General features: G+C 38.2%; 4 protein-coding genes and 1 long non-coding RNA gene across 9 annotated transcripts in view; 3 read left to right on the top strand and 2 right to left on the bottom strand.

Annotated features, from left to right (window-relative positions):
- Positions 1–54: 54 nt before the first annotated feature.
- LOC136782643 (acid phosphatase type 7) lies at positions 55–2,735 on the bottom strand. Its single transcript, XM_066742224.1, has 6 exons — positions 2,468–2,735; positions 2,161–2,355; positions 1,768–2,095; positions 1,286–1,688; positions 1,035–1,229; positions 55–958 (listed from the first exon to the last, which is right to left on the bottom strand). The coding sequence occupies exons 1-6, from the start codon at positions 2,565–2,567 to the stop codon at positions 875–877; spliced, it is 1,305 nt and encodes a 434-aa protein (XP_066598321.1). The 5' UTR covers positions 2,568–2,735; the 3' UTR covers positions 55–874.
- Positions 2,736–2,866: 131 nt separating this feature from the next.
- On the top strand, positions 2,867–10,234 carry nito (RNA-binding protein spenito). Of its 2 annotated transcripts, none has more exons than XM_066742220.1 (3): positions 2,867–3,001; positions 3,565–3,963; positions 5,213–10,234. In XM_066742220.1, exons 2-3 carry the CDS (start codon positions 3,839–3,841, stop codon positions 7,371–7,373), a joined length of 2,286 nt encoding a protein of 761 aa, XP_066598317.1. In that variant the 5' UTR covers positions 2,867–3,001; positions 3,565–3,838; the 3' UTR covers positions 7,374–10,234. The 2 variants fall into 2 exon arrangements, with proteins under 2 accessions (XP_066598317.1, XP_066598318.1); XM_066742221.1 differs by lacking the exon at positions 2,867–3,001 and adding an exon at positions 3,358–3,396.
- Positions 10,235–10,995: 761 nt separating this feature from the next.
- Positions 10,996–13,050, top strand: Uba5 (Ubiquitin-like activating enzyme 5). The gene is made up of 6 exons (XM_066742226.1): positions 10,996–11,256; positions 11,669–11,804; positions 11,877–12,073; positions 12,156–12,342; positions 12,416–12,749; positions 12,831–13,050. The coding sequence occupies exons 1-6, from the start codon at positions 11,117–11,119 to the stop codon at positions 12,977–12,979; spliced, it is 1,143 nt and encodes a 380-aa protein (XP_066598323.1). The 5' UTR covers positions 10,996–11,116; the 3' UTR covers positions 12,980–13,050.
- A 182-nt stretch (positions 13,051–13,232) lies between these two features.
- The window catches only part of LOC136782637 (uncharacterized), a 30,016-nt gene continuing 17,078 nt past the window's right edge, over positions 13,233–26,170 (top strand). The window contains exons 1-8 of one of the 4 annotated variants that reach the window (XM_066742208.1): positions 13,233–15,267; positions 15,718–15,830; positions 15,907–15,964; positions 19,851–19,911; positions 20,093–20,174; positions 20,497–20,582; positions 20,669–20,825; positions 20,930–21,117. In XM_066742208.1, the coding sequence (XP_066598305.1) occupies positions 15,204–15,267; positions 15,718–15,830; positions 15,907–15,964; positions 19,851–19,911; positions 20,093–20,174; positions 20,497–20,582; positions 20,669–20,825; positions 20,930–21,117 (809 nt within the window). In that variant the 5' untranslated portion in view covers positions 13,233–15,203. Of the gene's footprint in view, positions 15,268–15,717; positions 15,831–15,906; positions 15,965–19,850; positions 19,912–20,092; positions 20,175–20,496; positions 20,583–20,668; positions 20,826–20,929; positions 21,118–24,456; positions 24,598–24,658; positions 25,190–25,267; positions 26,162–26,170 lie in introns of those variants that run through there. The other 3 variants (XM_066742212.1, XM_066742211.1, XM_066742213.1) reach the window with 3 other exon arrangements.
- Positions 21,110–24,148, bottom strand: LOC136782648 (uncharacterized). The gene is made up of 5 exons (XR_010824151.1): positions 23,220–24,148; positions 23,092–23,127; positions 22,837–23,014; positions 22,570–22,653; positions 21,110–21,246 (listed from the first exon to the last, which is right to left on the bottom strand). It is a non-coding gene; the product is annotated as an uncharacterized lncRNA (long non-coding RNA).

The following is a 26,170-nucleotide window of genomic DNA, read 5'->3' as shown; positions in this document are numbered from 1 at the left end:
AGGTTATAAATTAATTTGATCTCTGAAGGCGTGCTGAAGGACGTATGAAGATCATTTTAGATTTTTGAAATAAAAACTTATATTTTGCATTGTATATTACAGAGTCCGTCACTAGGTTTTAACACATATGTACATAGATAAACGTTTACGCATGTTTATCTTCATAACTATTAAAGATATTAAAATTGTACTTCATGTAGACTTCTCCGACTTGCAAACATTAAGAGTTTTCTAAAAGAATCTTAGCAAAAATGTAATATTTCTGGTAGTTACGGGGACCCGCCTTTCTATATCTATGCTATCCTGTCAGACGTTATAAGTGGTAGACTCTATATAATTTTGCAGTTTATTTTATGAGCTTCATAAGATGTTATTGTGAATGTATCATTTAATTTATGTATTTATAGACCTTCGTAAAATTAGAGATGTACTATTTAAACAAATCCACATATGATTTGGTATATAATCAATAAAATGGCAATATATATTGAACATAAAGATGTAGAAAGATAAAAACATAAATCAAGGCTTTAAAAAAAAAACTGAATAATGGGGTGTTAATTAAAAAGGCATATTAAAAAAATATATATAATATACTTAAGGTATCAGTACACTTAGGTACTATAAAAGCTAAGACTTGAAAGTACTATTTTTATAATCTTTGATAAAAATATGTAAACTATTAATTTTTAAGAGGCCTTCCATTGAAATTGGTTTCTAAATAAAGGAGTCTTATGGTAATTTTAAATTATTGATGACATTGATATTTATATTTTTTAAATACCTATAGTAGTTTAATACTTTCTGTCAGAAATTATTTGAAAAATTTCAGTAAATTATGAGAAAGTATTAATTTAAGCTTTTAAAAAAGAACTTATACATCTTCATATTTTGGAAATGTATTATCTTTTATAAGCCAAATGTGATCGAGAGTAGCTCCTTGTTTATCATCTGATACCTAGTGATAAATAAAAATTGTATGTAATATTAAAGTTACCATATGTTTCACAAAATTGTTTTTTTGTGTTACTTACTTGTTCTAGATATAAATGAGTTCTGTTGAATGCTTTCATTCTAGTATATCCATAGTCAGAACTACGAAAAGCAGACCAATGTGGTCTATGTGGAATGAATTTCTCTCTACCTTCTTTACATCCAGCAGACCCTGTTACAATATGTACCGGGGCTTTATAGTTTGTATATGGCTTTTCATAACTACCATTATAAACCTGCACAGATTACAATTAATTTTCCATATACTTAATGTTACTTTTGATTTAATTACCTGAAAGTTATACATCGGCCACAAACGCTCATAGCTGTGTTCATGTGCCCATAATTCCAAGTCTACTTTATACCTATAAAATAATTCTTCTAAACCAAACCAATTCAGAAAAGGTAACCCAACTCGCACAAGTGATTGGTGGTTTGTACAATCATCAGCATTGGCATTACTACAATACATAGGTCTATGGCCAAAAGTAACAATCCATGGTCTCTTTTGTCTAATTTCAGGTCTATTAGCCTCTTTTAAATCTTGCTCTAGCCAACTAAATTGCTTGACAAGTTGCTTCAAACCATAGTTCATAAAATAATAGGCTTCTGTATCAATGGCAATAAAATGGACAGGGCCTACATTAAAACTATACCAAAGTCCTTCAGTACCACCAGGCATTGTAAAACGTGCTCTGAAAGGTTAAACTGAATATTCAAAAAATTTTTGATAATTGTTAAAGCTGCAATTTTTCACTCTTTAAAATAATGTACCTGTAATTGCTAAAATTATATTTTTCTTCGTGATTTCCTGCTACAGTCATATATGGTACATAAGCGGCAACTCCTTGGATTTGTCTCATAAATTCATCACCTACATGTGCATTGTTAGTATCCATATCATATGCAAAATCTCCAACGTGCAAGACAGCATCGTATAATCCATTTTGAGTCTCCTCTTGTAATCTTGCTAAGCTTTGTGCATTTTCATTACCCATGTCACCATACAGCACAAAATTTGGGGACCATTCTGCTGATACGTTAGGTGCAGTATTTATAAAAAAGAGGTTAGACCATCCATTTTTACTGCCACAATGATAAACTAAAAACAGAAGTCATATAAGTAATTTATGTCAAATATTTGTAAAGCCACAATCAAATATTTACCATATCTACTTTTTGGTTCTAAATTCTTTAACAATACTCTATGAATATATTGAGAATTTTTCCTTTTTCCACCATCTATAAATAATGTAGAATATCCTTCTGCTTTTAAAGTTAAGCGTCCTATGCCATATTCTACAATAGATTCTTGAGTATCATTTTTTGTATTCCAAGTTACAACAATGTCATGAATATTGTCTACAGAATTATGTAAAAAGAACACATTATTAATTGTTAAAATCCTTTGATTATTAATTATTCATGATTCGTGATGATAAGAAAATAAAAATAAAACGGAATTAGACTTTACCTCCGTACGATAGATGAACTCCTTCCGGTTGAAAATGTATGACATTGGAAAAAGCAAACGGAGCACATAACAATATAATTGCCAAAACTATTAGGTTCATTGTTTAATTTGATTTAGCCACTCTGACAAAGCTGGTTAAAACATAAATTCTTGTACGCTACTCTATTATCATGTCAAAAACATGACAATAGATCGAAGTCGATAAGACGGATGTTTAAACGTTTATGCTATGCAATTCTATATGCACCGTATATATTGTGCTGTGACGAGTTTGTGACGTATGTATTTACTACACACTGTGACACTGAACGAATAGCTGACAGTCTGACAGAGAGTAAAAAGTTTGTTTACTACACAAGCCCTCTTTATCTACCCTCCCCCCTCCCGTCACTCCCCTTCATGATTCCTTTATAGGCATTATGTTTATGCATTCACTTATTCACATGGTGCATTCCTATTAGTCATGAGTACTCATGAGATAGTTAAACCAAAACAGATTAAAAGGGAAGAAATGACCTTCTTCGTGTATTGCAAGTACGTATATTTATAGTGAAAATATTCATTTAGAGCTAGTTAGGGCCTCGATACAATTGAAAGGAATAAGATATTACACACACATTAAATCAAGTAATTTTGTGACTTTGTGATTGGTCAAAAGTGTGTCTCTGTATTTATTGGCAAAATTTTGACCAATAAGAAGTCATAAATAGCTTAGTTGAGTGTCTAATACTCTAATAATTCTAATACTTTATTTCTTTCAATTGTGTTCAGGTCCTTACACTAAACTTTAGTTACGTTAGTTTTATTAAGCTATATATTTGCCTTAATTGTTTATTTTAAAAGAGAGAAAAACAGCGACAAATACATCTTTAACTGCACAGTACAAATTTAGTGCAGCTGCAGTTTAGTGCAATCAGTAATTCTTATTGGTTAGCGCGATGAAATGCTAGGGAAAATATTTCTTGAAATAACTCTTAATTTAATATTATTATTATTATTATTTATTATTTATTATTAGACCGTATATTTCTTTTAATTTTTTTAAACTTAATATTTGAAAAGACTATTAAAATAATATTCAAAATGAAATCTTTTAGGGACTTTGATGGCTGATGTTAGAATTGTTGGTAATGAAAGGAGCAGCGCAAAAAGCTAAAAAGAAGACGAGAGATTGGGGAGGGACTACTAGCCACTACTAGGGAGACAGTTTCGTCGCCATTTTATGTATTTGTGGCTGGTTGAGTTAGGTGGACGTTTGGCACGAAAGAAACGCCAAGTGTTTATCGACCGTTTTTACTTGAGTAGAGCTGCTTAGCCTTCTTTCCCTTACTTTACAATATTTATCGAGTGCCAGGGTATCAAACTGCGTTGATGATTGGGATTCCGCGGGACGATAGACATAAAATTACGGTTAAGATCCGCAACAGCATGAAGAGGAGCTCAAGTCGTGATACTCCGCCTCCTCGCGTCAAACGAAGCAGGTCCTCCATGGGCCGGTAAGAACATTCTTTGATAAAATATTTTATAAATTAACAATCTATATAATGTAATGCCTATTTAGAAATTCATAAAACGTAGTTAACGTCTTATCTGTATATCATAAATCAAGATTGACTCATTTGTACTTCATTAATTTTCCAAAACCTAGCAAATTCTTAATAGTTGTAATTATAATTTTCTTATTCTAAGAGCCAGCTTCTACCCTTTGGTAAATGTCTTTGTAAATTTAACTGCTTAGTAGAGTTTGAGAAATTGAGTAGAATTTAATAGATTGTTATTTATACCATTAGGTGGAAAAACTGGCACTATGAAAACAATTTAATGCTTTGTAGTTATATTAATCATGTTGGTTGATATACTAGGTTATTAGTGAACTATGACCAACCCTATAATTTTAGGTAATATGAATGATTAAAAAAAAAAGTTTTTGTACTATTTTTAAATATAGATCTTATGTGAAAAAATTATTGAGGAATAATAATTTTTTAATTCATTACTTTTTAATGGCCGAGCAATCAAAAACTCTTCTTCTACTGATCAAATTTTGCTAGAATGCTTCTTCGACCAATATGAAGTCTAAAATTAAGTAACTTTTAATCCTTAATAATTTCTTTAAAGATAGCTAGATTTAATATAAGGGTACAAAGTTATATTACAATTACTTCTATTACTTAATTTATTTGTTTGCTTATAATTGGCAGGTAAATAGTATATTAATTTGTATTCATATTAGATTGTTTTAACTTTGTGTATTACAGCGTCATTACATAAATGAAAAGTGATAAGCTTAGCTATTTTAGAGATTATTGCTTTGAGATAACTTGTTTTGATTAGCTTGTGGATAGTAGTTTGAGAGTTTTTTATACTTATCAGATCTATGTCTCATAGAGAATACATATAACTTAATTTAATAATAGCTATATGGAGATGATTTTATTACATATTTTTATAAAGCGTTTTTATGGAAAATTTGTTTTTTGATTCATTTATTTTTTCTGCCGAACTGATAATAATCTAAAATGTAAAATTTAAGTTAGACAAGTTACTTCATTTACTTTTTAACATTAGTTTTTTCATCAGTCTAAAATGTTGGTGAATAATTGATGATTTTATTCAACAAACAAAAAATATTTTGATGTAACATGATTGATACGGATTTCTTATGCTTAATCAATCAAGCTTGATAAAATGCAGAGAACTTTTTATGTATAGTGGGATACAGATATAAATTGAAAATAATTTTAGGTACGAGGACTCGAGCGATGAGAGGATGACTCCAGAAAGGATCCGTCGTCGTAGTCGTGGAGCGAGAAGTCCGAGTCCTCCAATGAGATCCGCTACTCATGCAAGATATATAGAGTCCAGTTCTCATCGTGAGGAATACCTGAGAGCACCACGAGAGCTACCACCAGAAAGACCTTATAGCTATAAAGTCCTCTGTATCAGTAACATCCATCCAAAAGCTAGCGATGAAGTCATTAAGGATACTCTGTATCGCGAGTACAAAAAATTCGGCGACTTTTCGATAAGAATTGCTCACGAGCTCGACGAGAGAGTCGCCTACGTTTGCTTCAGGAGCTCTGAAGACGCTAGAGATGCGAAACACGCAAAGCCAAGAATTATCTTGTATGAAAAAGTAGCCTTGGTAGAGCCGGTTTACGAAAGACCAGAGACCTACAGGCGACCGAGATCGATTACACCACCTGATTACGATCGCTATTACGCCAGATCTCCTGGTCCCACTGAAAGACACAGACCTTTGCCAGTGATGCCTCCTTACAGAGAAATGCGACGTGAAGCGATTCCACCTCCACATCATGAATTCGTAAGACCACCAATTCATCATGGACCACCTCACGTTCACCCTGGTCCTCCCCACCACTATGGTCATCCCCCGAGACATATGATGATCCGACATCCTGTTCACGGATTTGACCGCGTTGAGAATAAGAAGGACAAATTCCCTAATTACCTTCATCATGTATCTCCCGAAGACGATCCTCTGGCAACGAGAACCCTGTTCGCTGGCAACTTGGAGATAAATATTACCGAGGAAGAGCTCAGGAGAATTTTTAGCAAGTACGGAACAGTGGACGACATTGATATTAAAAGACCACCGCCCGGAACCGGTAACGCATACGCTTTCGTTCGTTTTCAAACTTTAGATATGGCCCACAGATGTAAAGTAGAATTATCGGGACAATACATTGGCAAATTTCAATGTAAAATTGGATATGGTAAGGCGACGCCAACTACGAGAATTTGGGTAGGTGGTTTAGGTCCTTGGACATCGGTACCTCAGTTGGAGCGTGAATTTGACAGATTCGGTGCTATAAAGAAGATAGATTATATCAAAGGAGATAGCAATGCTTATATTCTATACGATTCCATCGATGCCGCTCAGGCAGCTGTTAAGGAAATGAGAGGATTCCCTCTGGGTGGTCCAGATCGCAGACTGCGCGTCGATTTTGCGGATGTAACTCCCGGATTTGGTTTTAAGCCAAGACCTTATTCCGAAGAGAGTGGAGAATTCAGACCAAGACCTGTGGACTATGAATCCTCGTACGATCCTTACGGTCCTGATGGAGATTTTAGCTACGGTCCACGTGGTTTTAGAGGCCGTGGTTCTGCTCCTTGGCATGATAGGAGAGGAGGAGGCAGAGGTGGATATAGAAGCGCCTATCCAGAGAGTTACGTGCGCGAAGAAACAGAATGGAGTGGTCGTAGACCACCCCAGGAACTTGAATATGAGCCTCCTCGCAGTATCAGGCGTTCTATCTCCCGGGAACCAGGAGTGGACCGTTCGAGGTCCCATTCTCCTCGCAGACGGCAGCTGGATTCCGATTCTGACTCTGAAAATACTCGCACTGGTATGCTTTCCACTTCAAGGACGCTGCCAGAGGTAGCAAGAAAATCCATTGCTGTCTGGCAAGGTGCTCTAATCTTGAAGAACTCCCTGTTCCCGGCCAAATTCCATTTAACCGATGGCGATACGGAGATAATCGACGCACTGATGAAGGACGAGGACGGAAAACACATGCTACGAATCACCCAGAGGCTTCGTTTGGATCAGCCTAAACTAGATGACGTTTCAAAGAGAATTCAAACGTCCAGCTCCCATGCCATTTTCCTTGGCCTGGCCGGATCCAGTGCAGCGATCACAAACGACGACACAAACGTTCAGACTCGACCTTTGAGAAATCTCGTATCGTATTTGAAACAAAAAGAAGCCGCTGGTGTTATTTCATTATTAAACAAGGACACCGAAGGTACCGGGGTCCTTTACGCATTTCCTCCATGCAGTTTCTCCACAGAATTGCTTAAACGTACTTGCCCTAGCTTAAGTGAAGAAGGCCTCAAAGAGGATCACTTGGTGATCGTCGTAGTTAAAGGAGGCAGTGCTTAACTTTACACTGCTTTTAATCGATAACATAATTATGCGTTCTATTTCTTTTAAGCTCTTTTTAGCTTATCAAGCAGAAGCTATTAGGATCCCTTGGTCATGTTACGAGATTTCCACTGCTCTTGAAATCTTGCGGTTACAGTGTGCTTCATCATTATACAGCTAAACTGAGACTTCTTGATTGAAGGATAACTATTGTATATTTTTCTTTGTATCATTTCAGTGGAGAAAAGTTTATATAGATCCAGTCGATTCATTGTGAGTATAGTAGAGTAACGTAAAGTTCTAAAAAATAATGACCGATGTAGTTTGATCGTAATAAGTAAGACTCTATTAAATTTTAGAGAAGAAATTGTTCTTAAAATTTGCAGACATTCTGACGACTTTTCGTTTTGGACAGAAAACTTATTGCGTATCGGAAAACATCTTAATAATGTTTTCATACGATGATCGAGTTGTAGCTAATACATATTTGCATTAGCAATATTTTAACATAAACATCAGCTTCTCGTAATACAAAAGCATTAATTTGTTGACTTTTATGAAAAAATCCAAGACTTACGTAAATCATTGACATAGATTGTTATTCTGTAAGGTAGGAAAACAGAATAATTTTCAGCTTAGGACTACGTGAAAATTTTTGAAGATCAACGTATTTACCATAAGTAAGCATTTGATTAGCTAATATTCACGCTATAAGAATGGTCTTATCCACTTTTGTTACAATTACCATAATATTGTACAATTATCTTTATTATCTCCTATTATTTCATATATAGATTAAGAATCTATTTGTAATATATACACTCATATATATATATATATACACATTATAGTTAATGAATGCGTATAATAGTTACACTAATTGTAAACAGCTCTTTCACATTCAGGAAGGGTAGAATGGAATAATTGAACAAATGTTGCTTAATTTGTTTTTAATAAGTCATGAACTCTCGTCAAAATGTGGACATTTTTCATTAAAAACATTAGATTAAAATGTAGATTCAGCTTGTAATAACTAAAATGATCTTCCAGTTTTGCAGTGTCTAAATAATTTGCGTATATTCTAATTTTGATTTACTTGTCTTTAAGAGTAAGGTAATTCTATAGTACATTATTAAACATAGTCATTTATGCGTTACAAAAAAATTTAAGGAGGATAGTTTATAAAGAAAAACGGCGCGGTCATTTAAAAGGGATTAAAGATAAAATAATGTGAAAGATCTGGTATAGCATAAGCAGCTATCTATGGAATTAATTAATTTTTAATTTTGTCATTTGATTATACTACAATTCTTATTTGTAGATTGTTGTGTCGAGTAGGATTTAAGTGGCCGTGCATAAACAAAGCTCGACAGTCTTAAAGTTAACGAAAAGTCTGTGTACCAGAGTGACAGTGAACTCAAATGGATAAGGGAGAGAATGAGAGAGAGAAAGAGAGAGAGATAGAGCGAAGATAGAAATAGAAATAAAGATTGAAAGAGTGAGTGAGAGTGAGAGTGAGAGTGTGAGTGAGAGTGAGAGTGAGAGTGAGAGAGAGTGAGAGTGAGCGTATTAGGAAAGATCCCTTGCTCTGCAGAAAAGTTCACATTTGTGTTATGCTTATTTAAAATACTGAAGTTTATTTTTAAGTGAGGATGTACTGCTATTTAAAGGACAGTGCTTTGTGGTAACCGAAACAAAAAGCTTGAAAATTGTGTACAGTGATGTAAAAACAGAAGCAAGTGATTGTGTTTCGAGCTGGAGCTTGGGAGGAACTTCCAAGTTTTCCCTAAAGAAAGCAGACAGCATGCTTGCTTTGGGGAAAAGTAACAGAAACCCCTCTTATGCTCAGCTACGATGAAGGTGCAGTGGTTGAGAAAAAATTTTGGTGTTCGAGTAAAAATAGATACCGTTTATGCAGACAAAAATTACCAAAGTGTCAATTTTCTTAGTTGCCCACCTACTGAAGTTTACAAGTTTGATCAAAAGCGGCAACATTGCAGTGGTTTTAGTATGTCGTTATTATGTACAAATTAATGTTCGCAAAGTTCGGAGTACAACAGATTGTTTTTTTTTAGAGTTCAAAAATCAATCGTTTATATGTTCGAAGCTTGCATGAGTGCGAGAAATAATCTATTAGATGTTCATTTCTCTCTGGTTTTAAGTATAAGGGGTATTTTTAGCCATGTTTCTAAATTATTTGCCTCAGTACAGTGATAAAAGGATGAAAAAGATGTTGTGAACGTGGTGCTGTGTTTTGTTGTTCAACGATAGTTACGGGAGTCAATTCGCTGCAGACCATAATTCCTTTTAGTGCGTGGTCTTCCGACAGCTAGTTTTTCAATAAAGAGACAAGCTTTCTTTCTTTCAAATGGCTTTGCATACTTGGGAAATGACATTTGTGGTTAGTGTACGTTGTGTTCTCTGTGCTACTTCGAGACTAAAGAAAAAAGGGAATATTAAATCGCGATAGTTTAAAAACGTCCAATTTTATACTACATTGTCGTGAATGTCGCAAGAAATAGAGAACCCTTAAAACACTGTTTGTGACTTGTAGCGAATACAAAATTTGTGCCTCGGGGTCGATAAGGGAATTAAACAATGCGAACAAAATACCGCTCAAATTGAGTTTTTACCAAGCAAGTTCTTCTGTGATGTTCTCAGCTATTTTTCTAGTGCTGTGCTGCCGCCTTTCTGTTTGTTTATCCTTTTACAGGTACATCGTGGAAATGCGGAGTCTATGTGCTGGAGCCCTGACGTTTTATCCAAATTTTATGATCTATTACAGAAAGGAGTCAACAATAAAAAAATATTTTTACTCTTAGGAGGAGTAGGATTTTTGTATTGACACCACATAATAAATAAATTCATCATAAAAATAGTCATACGATTATTCGAATAATGTTTTTCTTCTATAATTTGACAACTGACATAAATGTTTCTATTCTTATTAATTTTGATTTATATTTTTTTATTCTTCGGCACTCCCATTAGGCGTTCTTAAATTCTCTTAAAACGAAATTTGATTATCCTATACATATAGCATATCTTACCAATGAAGATTACTATTATAGTTTACAAGAAAACGTATATTTTGCACAGAGCTACAAAGGCATTGAAATTATATTTAAACGCGCGCGTTTCCTAGAATCGTATAAAATCGCATAAAACTTTTGTGATGTTTAAATGTCTGAGAAATATGTCTGGTTTTATTTAAGGTGGTTTTACTAATTCTCAGAAAGTTTAATTATTGCGTAGTGTATTGAATGGAAGAAAATACCGTATATTATTGTCTCATACCGTTGCTATCAGAAATAGTTGTGTAGAAATTTGAAAAAAACTACGTTTATTACTCGAAAATATTAATGCTAGATTTCTATTGTTTTGATTAACTAGTTTTCCATTACGCATTAGGAAAGCGAAAAATAGTCACACAGATTTAATATTTTGGTATCATCTAATATCCTTTTAATAAGTATCAATTGTGCCCTTGGGTTGTAATTACATTTTAAAGGCAACGATAGAAAATAAAAATAAAGTTCGGCCGTTCAGCCCTACCCTTTTAGTTTCTTCGCCCCCACTTTACTACAGGAATACTTCAACAATATAGTATAGTAAACTCTTACACATGCAACTCAACTACGTTGATCAGTATATGTATTCAGTATAGAACACCATTCCACTTCACTTCTGTCAAGTCTAACCTTAAAACGTCAAGTCTGACGGATGTAGTTTATTTTTATAGTTTTTTTAAAATAAAAGCCATGGATTACATAGATGACTTAAAACGCAAGATTGCTGACCTTGAAAACCAATTAGCAGAGAAAAAAAATACTGGTAGGGAAAAAACAAGGGAAAAAATTGAACATATGTCTGGTGAAGTTGTTGATTCAAATCCGTACAGGTTAGAAATTTATGATACATTTGCTTATTTTCCTCATTATTTTAAATTTGAACTAAAAAACTTTAGCGACAAATAATTAATTGTTTGCCTGTAATGCGATTGTCAGACTAAGTTAATTTATAAAAACTTTATTAAAACTGAAATAAATTTAATTTAATTCCAACAAATTATAGGTTTGTTCTTTTTCGCTGTATTACTGCACTAGTGCAATAAGTTATAGCTAGAAAACATATGTATACATATGTATGTTTGTCTTATTTCAACTAATTGCATTAGTTCGATAGTGCAGTGAAAAAGAACAAACCCTATAATAGAGGCGTTGAAATCGCTCAAGAATTGGCTCGAAATTTAAAATGAAAAGTTTACTCTTTGTCTGTTTGAAGATAAAATAATTCTTAAATCTTTTTTTCAGTCGTTTAATGGCTTTGAAAAGTATGGGAATCGTCAATGATTACGAGAGTATAAGAAAGAAATCAGTAGCAGTTGTCGGAGTTGGCGGTGTTGGAAGCGTGACAGCAGAAATGTTAACGAGGTGTGGTATAGGAAAGGTAATTATTGCATTAATATAGATAAAAATGAGAGGTTGTGTGTTATAAATAAACGAACAATATTGTTTACAGTTAATTTTATTCGACTACGATAAAGTAGAATTGGCGAACATGAATAGACTCTTTTTCCAACCACATCAAGCTGGTCAGAGCAAGGTGGAAGCCGCAGCCAGAACTTTGCAATCCATTAACCCGGATGTTGAAATAGAAACGCACAATTATAATATAACAACTGTAGACAATTTTCAAAAATTTATGAACACTATAAGGTACGTTAGTAACTGTACAAATCCTATTAACGTTTTCACAAAACTTTTATGATCCAATTGTTTCGTATGTGTGTTCCCTTAGTACTTCAAGTTTAACAAAAGGTCCAGTAGACTTGGTTTTAAGCTGCGTTGACAATTTCGAAGCTCGAATGGCAATCAACACAGCGTGTAACGAACTGTCCCAGATATGGTTCGAGAGCGGGGTGTCTGAAAATGCAGTTTCCGGTCACATCCAATTCATATCACCAGGAGAGACTGCTTGCTTTGGGGTAAGAGAACAATCTTCCTAAACAGAAAAAAGAATATCTCAATTCAGAATAAAAATGACTCTTTTTCTTTCAGTGCGCACCTCCGTTAGTCGTTGCAGCAAATATAGATGAAAAAACTCTGAAGCGTGATGGAGTTTGTGCAGCATCTCTACCTACTACAATGGGAATAGTGGCAGGATTCTTGGTGCAAAATGCTTTGAAATATTTACTGAATTTTGGTACGGTTACCCACTATTTGGGATATAATGCTCTCCAGGACTTTTTTCCTATAATGAGTCTAAAACCAAATCCCCAATGCGACGACAGTTACTGTAGACAAAGGCAGAAGGAATACGAGGCGAAGCCAAAAGTAGAAGAAGCCTCTGAAGTCGTTGAAGACAAGCCTCTGCACGAGGACAATGAATGGGGTTGGAGGATGCATATATTACTATCTCATAAGAATAAAAATACTCTGTATAAAGGCAAATTGAAAAAGACTGTTTTTGCAGGGATCTCTTTAATCGACGAGAATGAAGAGACACCAGAATTCAACTTACCGAACCAATTCGCGAGCGATGCGTATCGAGCTGCAGTCGAGGCTGAAGAGGCCAGTGGACCAAGCTTGGAAGAATTGATGGCTCAAATGAAATCCATCTGAAGCTTTTATACACAGCGCAAAAAATCACAAACAAAATATAAATCCATAAAAGAAAAGCATTGTCATTTCCCCTGTCGAATAGCGAAGAGCGAAGGGGGAGCAGATTTTGTTTTCATTGACATTGAAATTAGATTTTAAGAGGAGGGAATTTTTCTCGAGGTTGGTAGGGTTGTTAAGGGGTTGGTGATGGCTAGTGGAATGACGTGAAAGTAGTCGCTGTATTCTAGAGGGACAGAGATGGGGAGAGAGAGAAAGAAAGAGAGGGGGGTAGTTGAAGCGCGTGCGTCGGCGTAACGGCGCCTTCGTATCTCGTATCGCGATGGAGGCAGGAGGCTGGAGATGAGCGGTGTCAAGGCTACCGCTGCCGTCGGGCATCAAGCTCACACCCATCCCCGAGAACTTTCCGCCAAAATCCATCCCGAGGAGCACGCTCCGAGTAGAATAAAGTGCGCTTTCAAAACCGTTTCCGACGTCCTCCTCGTGCAGGTGGTGGACTAGGCGAACCTGGAAAAGTGCGAATGGGGTGGCTCGGACTTATCAGACCGTCCAGTGTGGAATTAGCGACAGCAAAGTCTCAATTGAGTTTTGTGTCCAGAGGAATCCGCCAGCTAGTGAGCATAGACGAATCAAGGGACTGTACACAGAGTCCCGCGTGTTTCCTGTCGCTGATTACCCGTCTAAAGGGGAGCCCTTCGATCACGTAAACACTAACGATTCGCTGCAACCTACCCACACTACAACCTACTACAACCCCACCATACCACAGGCAGAAACTCTTCCATCTTTTTACGGAACTAACGAATCAACTCCCTCCTATCTCTCCTAACGACTCTCCTCGGTGCTCTCGATTATTGGACTTTCCATTTTCGACGAGAATTTTCACGACTCTCAATTGGCACGAGCAGTGATTGTTCGCGGAACATCGTCTCGATGGGGAGGGGAAGAGCCATGGTTGTCGAATCCTGGGAGAGGAATGGCCACGAGGAGGAGTTAAGTAAATAATAATTTGCTGGAAATTGCCGACTGCTGCCTCTTCGCCGGAGTGTAATCAAATTTCTTGCTCGATTGGTTCGAATTTTGGAGGGGGGAGTCGATCACCCATCCGCGGGGCTTTTGCTGGACAGCGAGGGGAGCTGTGTATAGGATATGTGGTGGGGATATTGAATCTTGTGCGGACGTTCGTCGAAGGTTGAAACGATGGGAAGGAATCGCTGGATAAAATTTTCTCTACTCGGAATTACGATTGATTGTTTCAAGTTTACCGCTAGTCAGACTTCCCGGGACACTTTCACCGACTGGTGAAAATGTAAGGCAACCTTGCACCGGAGGCCCTGTGTGGCCGGGTGCGAATGGGGACAAACCGGCCAGACTCCAGATTCGTGGCATTTCATTATTATTCCTATTATTATTGCTCTTATTATTATTATTATTATTATTATTATTATTAACGAAGAGCTTAGAAGCAGGAGAAAGAAGCTTTGTTAGCGAGAGGAAACGCCAATGCACAAGTTACGGTCTTCTGCACAAAATCCACGAGGATTCGGACGGCTGAAATAATGTGATACAACTTCCCGAAGGGGATGAAAAATTAGAGAACTCGAAACAGATGAAATAAAAAGAGGGAAATCAAAGTTTGGACCGATACTGGTGAATTTTAGAATCGTTTTAAGGCCAAATGAGAAACATAATGTTCTTACTCGTTCCACAGTCGATTTTGGCTGGTACAGTATTATTCGGATATAGTCTAAGTTAGATATTAGAAGTTTGATATATCTGTATTAGCGTTATGACGTCAGAATGATTGCCTTAGTTGGTCGAACCGAACGTTTTGACGCGATGATGAAAATGTCTCTTCGGCATTGACAAGAGTATAACAGTTATTATTGATGCATTGGGGTGGGATTGCTCCCTTAGCTCAATATAAAACTAAATACAGAAGATCTGATAAAGAGAGAGGGAGAGAGAGGGAGAGAAAGAGAAATGAGAAAATCGAGGAGGATGTAAAAAGTGACGAGTGCACGAGTGGAGTTTCAATCTCTAGTTTCATCATCATAAATGCGGATTAAATATTAGCCAATATCGTCATTGTCAAACTCTAATTATTAAACTAAACAATGTGGCTGTGCGCCGATTTCTCGGAATAAGTACTTAATAAAGTGTTTCGTGTATTAGGGAGATGATTTAGTCGTGAAACAAGAAAGTATACAGATTCTAATTGTTTAAAATGGTGGACTTAGGGGGCTACATTATAATACTGACGAACGACGATGGAAAGATCAAACTGTATGGTGAGTAGGCCTTTCTCGCAAAATTATTGCAAATTATCTATTTATATATGTCTATTTACATATATTATAATAGATATAGACATATCGTAAAGGCGACCTATCCGTAGCTTCAGTAGATATTGACAAATCCATCGACGATAACATACAGTAAATTATCCTAGAAATCATACTGGCACGCCTTCTCGTCAAAGCTTAAATATTTATGCATCCCCAGTGCAATCTGAAAATAGACACTTCCTATACGACACCTTTGTTAATAAAAAATACTTTCATTCATGCATTATAAAACCTTTGGTTTCTCGTTTTACTGCTAAATCCTATTTTTATTTCCCATCTACGTCCACTTTCGTTTCTCCATTGAACGACTCGTTGAATTTTTCACCCTGTCACTTTCAAGGCTCCCGTCCACCTTCTTCTTTTCTTCAGAATTAATTACAAAAAATTTCGCAGGTTCTCCAGCCGATAGCGCTGATAGCTTGGAAGTAGGCGACGAGATCCTGGAGGTTAATGGTCGTACTTTGGAAAACGCCACTCATTCCGAGGTCATTCAGCATATACATCAAGTGGGTATACTAAAATATAAATATCTGTTAGAAATATTCATTAATTTTTTAATATTTCTTTTTTATTATTATTCAGTGTATAAAATCTCGAACGATATGCTTGCGAGTACGCAGAAGAAGCGGAAACAAAATAGGTGAGTAGAGATATTGCATAATTTAAACTTCGAGTGAATTTAATTTAAGTTTATACGAACGTTTATTGGTAATAATTAATTTGCGATTTTTCTTGCACCTTTGACGAGATTAGAATCTCGTTACCGCCATGTAATTTGAATCTGAGCGATTCGTCAAAGCTCGTCGGTACTCGTGAGAGTTTCGGTTTTGTCTTTCACACAGGTAAATGAGTTTACCGGCTGCAACAGGGGGTGTATGAGGAGTAGGGGAAACGGTGGAATGATGAAGTGCTAATGAAACAGACCTTATACAGCTTCGGACTTTCCCAAATACGTGGAACTAATTGGAAATTTCTACATTCTCTAATAAAGATTTACCTGGATTTACCGTTACGACATACGGGAGGCCGTATAACCTCAAATTTCAATCCTCTACTTGCATTTTTCTCCCACACCTCTTTGCTCATCTTAACGAAGTTTCTTTCTACTTCTCTTCGATTGATCGAACTCTGAAAATACTAAGAGGCTCACTTTTAGCTTAGATAGCAAAGTTTTTCGCTTCGAAAATCGACGTTTGTTTTATTGTTACATGTTTCGTTTGTTACTTGCTCTGCTTTACCGACAATCACGGTTAACATTCTACGCCAGACACATGGGGATGAAAAGTGATTTGTTTGTGATTTTGATTAACCTGTGTTCTGCTAAAATCGCGATTTAAAGAATAAGTATTTTAATCTCAGGTGACTAAAAATGGATTTTCAATAATCGAATGTGCTTTACCGACTGTTTACAATTCAGGTGAAAAGAGTCGCGATTGTAGGTTATACGATAAGCGGTTTATTTCCAATTTGCACATTTGACAGTCTTGCGTATTTCGAGGATTTGTCTGTCAGGAGAAATCCACAGGAGGCCGAACGATTCAGAGGAGCATACGAATGTTTGGTCGGTATCAATAAACCGAAATGAGCCAAATTTCAGCTCTGTAATTACTTGAGATGAAGATTGAGCTGAGTATTGTATCGAAGGCTAAAGCAAGCCTATTAATCTTAGCTAAGACTGTACTAAACTTAAGCGGTTTATTGATACCGCTCTTTGATTAGTAGCCAGTTCATTTTCGATGAGAAACCCTGTTTTACCGACGATTTCACCGGAGATCGGCTGGCCAGGTTTCGTTATCGGCCATTTTGGTGAATGTGGATGGTTCGAATGGCGCAACGATCGTGATTTTCCGCGGTTGGCGTAGCCTCGTTCACCGGGAGGAGTTCGTTCGGTGGATCGGACGATGTGCTGGAGTCGCGGCTCGTGCCACTTGTGGCCAACGTCGACACCTGGATAACCTGACGGGATTATGTGAGTGTTTCGATCGAACGATTCGCTGTTCGTCCATTAAACCTTTTTGGTCGAGTTGCGGAGACTGGGACGCGAGAAAAAGTGTCGCATATAACGTGCCAGTTTGCCATTTGTGCTATTGAAACGTCAACTCCACGCCAGGAAAACTCTCGGACAACCATCTTGGTCCTGGAATTGTGCTTGGCCGCTTCAAAAGGTGATGCAGATTGCAGCCTCGCGTCAAACCCGTTTACCGTATGCCTACTCGTTTCTTCACCGATTCCTCTCTTATCACTAGTTAGACCTTGGATCACAACAACAATCTTCTTAAGGACTAAAGAAAAATGATAAGCAAAAATTGCACCATTTTTTCTTGTTTCTCTCACAGCCCTTCGGTTTCTAGACATTTCTCCACTGTTATTTGTGCCGATTTTTCTAAAGATCTTGGCGCTACATGCCACATATGACTTGTGTTATTAGTCGTTCTGGAAACCAGATTTAAAAGAGAGAGGAGAGAGATCGGGATGAAGGATGAATGTTGTTGCGGACCAAACGGCCCAAATAGGCAGGAAAAATCTGGTTCTGACGGTTAATGGAGCTGGGACGGGTCTCGTTATCATTTTTCGTGAATGCCAAGTATGGTGGAGAGGGAAGGGACGTGGGTGGGAGGTTGAAACACTGGGTAGAGTGCACACGACGTTTCTTGGTGATACAAATGGAACATATTCGATTAGATGAGCTTCCATTACGTGTCATAGTGTCATGAGTAAACGTAGATTAGACATGGGTAATCCGGAAGGATTCTGGTTTAATCACTATCGTTGTTGCACGCTTCCTCCATCGATTTTTATAGCTTCGCGCCAATCGATCCTCAATTGTAACGCCACGCGCTTCGAATCAGCCAATCACAATACTGCAAAATGCAATTCTCGAATACACTCGACGCTTTATCTCTAATTCAAGCTTCTTTCAATGACATACTTCGCACGATTGATTAACGCGTAACGTAAAATTACGTTACAACATTTCGAACAAATATTTAACTTTTAGGATTCTTGGTTCATTAATGACCATTATTATTTTGATTGCCGATGACGTTCAATTATTAATATTATAGTAAAATTTGCATGCACTTTTCTATTTCTTCACATATGTTGACTTAACTTTTATACATAATAATGTGTAAATGGCAATTTTTTTATTTATCTCATATTGAAAATTTTTATTTCGAAATATATCTAGGTTTTTCAGATCAAAAGTTTATGTGAAAATTGCTATTTCCAGGAATGTATACATATGTGGATGTTAACGAGTTCCAAGCTCGTCTACGATTGATTATTCGACAGGGAACAATCGCGGCTACATAAAACATTGGAATTCGAGTTTTGAACCGTTGTTATCAATAATCACCGCTATTATCAGTAACGAAAGATTCCTCGAATAGAAGCAGTAGGCTATCGAAATTGGATGGAAATATTCGCTAACGCCTTTTCGTAGATCAACGAGTATTATTCGGCGTTTTTTTTAAGCATCCTTCGAGCATCGCTCAAAAACTCAAAATTTTTCCAAGCCTCTTGAGACTTTTTGGCTGAAAATCCAAGTTTCATCACGCGGCCCGGTCACGAGACGCCAGGGCGTTAAAAATATATTGACTTTTACGCGTTCGAAATTCAAAGTGCGTTAAGTGCGTTGAACTGCGGCGCTTTCGCTGTAATTTTTTATCTCGAAAGCCTCGCGAGCAGAGTTCCAAATATAAACCCCTTAGCTGTGCCGTTCGTTCCCGGCCCCTTGGCCACGGTAGAAAGTTTATTTTCTAGCCACGAAACACACGTGCGTTAGTGTCTTCCCGTCGTTTTGCCATCTTTTCGCTTATTCATCCCGCAAAATCTGTCGAAAATCTACGTATTAAAGTGAAAATGAAAATACTATCGTTATTGCAACGTAAGAAGAGCTAAGATTGAGTTCGAAGGTTTTTTCACTCAAGATTAGTGTGGATCAGCGTGAAGATCGTTGAAAAGTTGTCTCTGAGAGGTTAAGGCACCGATGGGCTGTGTTTTTCGCGAAATCTTTGAGGAAGTACAAGAAGATGACGCGTAATGGCGCTGCAGTACTAATTGTTTCGGAAAGGAAGATACAATCGATGTTTTTTGTGACGTGAGAAAGATAACTAGGGATTTTTGGCGATGATAGAATAGATTTGGTGAACAAACAAGAGTCGTCCGTCGATTTATCGAGATGTCTGGATACTTACGGAGGTTTTTTTCGTGTGGTTGCCGGTCGAGCAAACGCGCGGACAGCCGATCGACGATTCTCGATAGCGCGAACATAGCCGAGAATTCACGGGGATTCCCTGAAACGATGGAATCGTCCAATCAGATCGCAGGGCTCGAAACTCCCTTCGATTTGGCCAATATGAAATTTATCGACGAAGAAACGGACGATAGCTGCTTTTCCAGCAAGGGTATTCCCACTCGAATTTCGAATTAAACCATTTTCCCGTGGATTTTTCAAAAAACTCCATCGAACGAGACATTCTTGTTAACTTATTTTGCAATAAAATTGGTAATTTTTCTTTCAGAAGAATTGGACGGTCCGAACGCCGGACGGATACAGGACGCTTGGGTCATAGCCGTAGAAAGGTAAAAAATATAGTCCAATTATAATGGTAAACGAAACTGTAAAAACAATATTGTTTCGCGATAAGAGAGAGTTTGTGTAATAACGGTGCATGGTATACGTAAAACTCTCGATGATGGATAATAATTAAGCTGTTATTGAACAATCGATGACATAATGGCAAACCATAATCAATTGTTACAGCGGCGCTCGGGAGAGATTGCAAAAACTCACCGCTCATCAAAGAATTCAACCGCGCGACATTCAAGCAATTTTACACCAGCAGGTACGTTTTCCACGTTCCATTTTATTATTTAATAATCGCCCTGTCAGATTCCTCGAACGCCTCGTTCAATTAGCGACGACAGATTCTCTTAATTCTCGATCGTAAATTGAAAATAAAAAAAGAAAAACTAAGGATTGGACGAGCGAGAAAAAAGAACAACAGAAGAAAAATGCAAAGAACATTAGATCCATACCGAGAAATGGACCTGGTAGAATTATAAACAAAGGAGGCTTCGTTTAGTTTTCGTAGTAATTGATCCCGAGAGACGTTGGTGATCGACGACTCTGTTTTTGTTTTGTTTTTATTTCTTTCTTATTTCTAGATAAACGAGCAAGTAGCATCGACCAGCGAGGAGATCGGAGGGAAGGATGTAACGAATAATCAGATCACCGTTACAGTCGGGGATAAGTAAGTAGGACTGGCTTTTGCAAGATGCGTAAATGGACTTGGCTTGGTTTATTTTCTCTAATGGAAGTCCGTTGATGATCACGTAGGGAGCTCGCGTCCAATGCGTACAACAAGAAGCTGAGTAATGGTACGATACCAAAAGGAATAGGCAAGGAAAACGAGGCGAGGGAAGCGAAAGCAGCGAGCGAACGGAAGGAGCTCCTGGAAAAACAGCAAAGCTGCTCCGATGAAGCCAACCGTTTGGTAAATCGTCCACTTAACGTTCTTTCTCTCTTTCATATTTTTTTTTATCATTTATTCTCTAGGACGAATCAATGTTCACACGCTGGCTGTGTTAAATTTTTCAGCAACCCCTGCAGACTGGTCGGGCGGGTGAACGTAGGTCGAGCAGTCCTTTCCAGAATGGTCGGACCGAGGTCCTGATCTGGCCAGAAGGTGGTCCAAGGTCACCGCGTGGATCCACGTCCTCCGCGGCGAACGACCTCAACTTCCTCAATTCTCCCAAGGAGCTAGACCACATTGAACCAATTTACAGGTCAGTCAGAGTGATGAGAGAAAGAAAGGGATTAGGTGATTCCTAGAAACTGGGCGAATGGTGGAGGGCTGATTTGTCGAAACGGAAGTGGCGTAAGTTTTTGATTGTTGGTGAATCGACGGTAAAGGCCTGTAAAAAAAGGAATTGGTGGATTCGCATGAATAAAATGGGAATTTGTGGTAAGTGCGGTGTATAAGATCATGGATGAGTAAGAATGGCGTAGCGGGAACAATGGGCAACGGGCGTGTCGTCCATACCGATTGTCGGTCCACGCACTAGCAAACCCATCCACAACATCGTCAGCCGCGTTTCCTCGTATCGGGCCGGATTCCCCGGACTCCGCCGCTTTTCCCTACTGCTCGTTCCTCTTCCGCACTTTTTGTACCTGCGATCGTTAAGCTCGCCCCGACTCCACTTGTATTTGTAATTTAGATCGCTCCCTTTCCCGTTTCGATATACCATTTTCATCCTTCGTTAACGGTTAAGGCTTTTCTTCTTCGAGAAAAATCCACCAGTCGACGATGAAAATCGATAATACACAGGCTCTTATCGAGTGCTGGGGTGGGATAATATTAATAGAAAATATAGCGGCTGGGAGAGAGAAAGAAAGAGCGTTAATGGAAACTGGGAGTCGGAAAAAACAGTTGAAATATTTCCATTAATGGCTGTGCACTATAATTACCGTTAACGGTGGAGCTGTGCAGTTGCATCATTGGAATTGTGTTAGTTGTGTACACACAGCAAAGAGCGTAGAATGCTACGTTGCGTTGGTATGGGTTGAGTGGTCGCTCGGATGGCGCGCACCTACCGTCCTCGCAAAGTTTTGCTTTCTGCATGTTTTTTAATTTGAAAGCGTGATACATACGTGGCCAGGACAGGAAATGCCATGGGAGACTGAGCAATCGGTATTCCAGGCTTATATATCGATTCTCGGCTGGCTCTCACTTGGCAGCTGTGCCTACGCTAATTCATTCGATACTCCGTATAAATAAAATTATCCCACAGTAGTTGTAGCACTTTAACGAGACTCTTCAAGTCCATAATCTCCTGGATTCTCTCGCAAGGTCATTTCATCTTCGATTTCCAATGATTTCAAGCACTGTGATGTGTAATTACCATTATTGGTACAACAGAGGTCAACCAACTCGATATTGTTTACATTCAGTGATGACACTTCCGTTACACGATTAATGGCGTCGGTTGCATTGTTCAATTGACTTTGGTATCAATTACAACCACCACCAACCGATTGTTCAGCAAAATCACATCCCCGATCGAATTGAACCAATCAAGTGCAATAGCAATTAAAAGTTTCATTGAAAATTGTCCTCGATTGGATTTCAGCCTCGACTGGGGTCGATTATGTATGATAAAATCAGTTATTGCAAAATCATCAGTAGTCTCTGGCTCTCTGGCTACCAATGATTTAGCAACGATTATTCCTAGACTGACCTTGAAAAGGAGTAAATCGAAGTCAAAGCTGCCACGACCAAACTACAAATGAGCGAGATGCCATTGGGGATGCGAGCTGTCATACTTGAAATAATTTGCGATCATTGGATAGCGCATAGAGCCTCAACTGGCCATATTAGATTTTTGCATAATACAGATGCAAGCGTCGTGCATGCAAATATCTTATGGCAGTTCGTGATTGGATTATCACGAGATTTAATGCGAATAAAGCAGATTTGTTTTCTTAATCCTTTTTTTCTCTCTTACCGTTTATTACGCGGCTTGAAACGAGAAGCGTTCAAGTGCCTTGAAAATTTTTCATCCTTCGTTGCAGTCTGCCACCATTTCGCCACTCTCTCGTGCTACACATACATACTCGTATCTCCGCTCCGGTGAATCGCGAAATAAACAAATGGGAAATGTTTAAATCCGTGCTCGTGAACAGCTGCAACGTTTCGTGTGCCATCTTGACTCTTAGGTTACTTTTATGGTACGTTTGCGTCACGCTCGAGTAACACTTACGGGATGTAGCATGATTATCGGGTGAATGGTAAATCACTGGATAAAACAATGTCATTTAGAAATTGGGAGCATAGTGTGAATTAAAAAAAGGAAAAGGGTGCTATTTATACTAAGAGGTAACTACAGACCTCGGAGTTAACGGTGACAAAGTCTTTTGAATGTTTATAGTAGACGCGGACCAAAACGTGAGGTTATGTTTATGCGGAAAAGTTGTCGCTGACTCGTGTGGGGCACTATTTGCGATCGAAGGAGTGGGGAGAGGGCTCGCAAAGAAAAAAAATAGATGGAAAAATAGGAATAGAGGAATAAAGGAACGAAAACAATAGGAGGAGAAAAGCAAAGGTGGTCGCGTTTATACGTAGCATAGTACAGTACGCGGCAGAAGTGCCGTTTTGCATGAAAATTGGAACTAGGGGAGGGAGAAGGAATGTTTGGATTTTGGTCCGTTCGGCTTTTATTGGTGGCGTGCGTCTGTAAAGTGTATCCGTGTGAGAGATAAGGATTAGATACGAGGAGGCATGCAGGCCTGACGCGAGCTTCTGCATTCCAGCGCTATTATTTTTCCACGGGACTGTCGAAACACTCGGTTGCGTCGCAAACTTGAGTCTTATCGCCTTTTCCACTTGCCTGTGCTGCATCGCATTACGTAGCGCCCTCTCGCCATCGTGCACGAATCAGATTCGCCAACCAATCATAATCCGAACTTGTCGCGCGCTATTTTCGGCCACGGTAGCAGGTACTGAGTCTGCTTTTTTCATTGCACTACTGAATTGCTACAGTTAGTTGAAATAAGGCAAACACGTTTTAAGTCTGTTTTCTCTGATTCTAACTTATTGAACTAGCATGCACTAGTGCAGCACTACAGCGAAAGAAAACAGACCTGTGCTAATCGTTGTCACAACACACACTCCATTTTCCTACCGTACCGACTAACAAAAGCAACCTCGCTACCGCGCGAAAAGAATGCGACAACAATATTTCAGGTTATGTTCGGTTATTGAAAGATTGATCAATCGTCGAAAAGGTTACAGGAGTGAATCGACGGTGAATAAAAAAGCGTTACGGAAGCGCGTAGCGATCTAGGAAGCAAGGAAAGTGTTAATTGGCGATAACCGTAATAACCGTGATTGGATAGAATCAATGACGGAGAAGTTAAATTGGGTTGGGCGGGAGATGAGAGAGGTGTTCGGTATCGAGGAATCCTCGTGTGGGCTTGGAGAATAAGTGCTGTGCTGGGAGGGGGCAGAGGTATGCGTGGAGCGAGAGATTTCAATGCCGTGCCACGTGATCACCGAGACACGAAAGAGAGAGAAAGAGGGGGGGGGGAGAGGAGAAGGCAATAAAGGAGAAAAGAAACGAGAGAACTGTGAAGAGAAACATAATACGAGGGAGAAGTGGTGGGGAGGTAACTGGCAACGGGCGAAACCTCCTCGTGGTTGCAATAATGAAAGTGGTGGTGGTAGTGGCAGGACACACGGACACATCGCATTTGTCGCAGTATACGTGGTAAATACGACTTGGCATCATTGGCGATTGTAAATACAAATGCGAATATCACTGATTCCAGTTGGTACCGCTGCAACGTCGACCACACGCACATATGCATTGTAAGGGGACCAGTGACCACACTGACCACGGCAAACGGTGAAATTCCCAGTTATGCGTGGCTCGATATAAATATTAGCCGTGCTTCTCGTAATATGATAGGAAAATATGTGAACTTGGTACCTTCGTTGATGGTAATAAATTAAACTAACCGATGGTAATCTATGGTAATATCGTGGAATTTCCATGGTAATGACATAACATACCAGGATAATGACTTCATGCTGGCCTTTTGCGAGAAAACTCTACGAGATCTTGCTTGAATATTTTCTCACCGTACGATCTTCTATGCTATTTTTTTTAGTTTACGTTAAAGGATATGGAGAATATCGAATTTTGACGGTGTTTTGACGATAATACATTGGAGGAACTGGTTTTGCATAGTATAGTATAATAAAAGGATCTTGAGGAATCAAACTATCGCTGCTAAGAATGATAATGGAGGTTGTATCTCGATGCAAATGCTAGCTGGCAGCTCGCGATGTTGATCCTGGTAAGTACAGCAGGCAAGGAAACTGATAATGGTAGTGGGAGTGGATGAGACGGTGTTAATATTGCATTGGTGTGGTAGGGAAGTATTGCAGGCATGCTGTGTACACGCTTACATAGATACGTATACTATTATACTACATACATAGAAGAGCTTGATGGAAAAGGTGCGAAGGGAGCACTGGAAAGAGAACCGAAATCAAGCTGCACCCACAATGAAATTCCCGTTGCCATGACACACGTGTCTAATACATTTGTCATCGTGCTCTAAATGCGTGCCAACAACGCAGTGTTTTTACCCCAATACACTTGATAAGTAATATCAACAAGGGGAAATCGAAACAATGGCAGATGTGCTTTTCCCCCTGTTCCATCGTAGATAAACTATCAAACGATACTTGGTATATTCCTCAATTATCTTGCTGGAACAATGACCCGCACCTGCTACTCTCAAAACGAAGACTACAAAAAAAAACTTAATGATCCCTCTGAAAACAACTGAAAACTGGATTAAACTAGCTTTGAAATTCTTAAAATAACATTGGAAGTGAAGAAATCAGAAAAATACGTTCGAATTTATTTTTGATCATTGCAGGAATGGTGATAAAAATCGGTAAATACTACCAGAAATAGATATGCCTGCTACTATACCATATAAATGAATAAATAGATACAATCGAAGAGTAGATAAGCTTTCGTCATTATGTGAAAGGTAACAGGAGGCGCTTACACAATACTGACCAATTATCTAAAAAATGTGTAGAAAATTGAGTTGACTCAAGAATAGAATAACAGTAAGTAAATGATTATCTATATCTGAGTTTCTCGTTTATAAATATAAATCAAAATAAAGCAATCTCTGTTCGAAGCTGGGTACAATGAGTAGGATTAAAATGATGAAGAGAGAGGAGAGCAGCAGAATATGAAATTGGAATGAGGATGAAATGAAATTGAAATGAAGTGCACGATGCCAGAGGTCTGTATT

This window comes from Prorops nasuta, unplaced genomic scaffold (genome assembly GCF_024137725.1).
Source record: "Prorops nasuta isolate Cenicafe-Biocafe unplaced genomic scaffold, Cenicafe_Pnas_1.2 PNAS00027, whole genome shotgun sequence".
Classification (NCBI taxonomy): Eukaryota; Metazoa; Arthropoda; class Insecta; order Hymenoptera; family Bethylidae; genus Prorops; species Prorops nasuta.
This window is presented reverse-complemented; position numbering and strand designations above follow the sequence as displayed.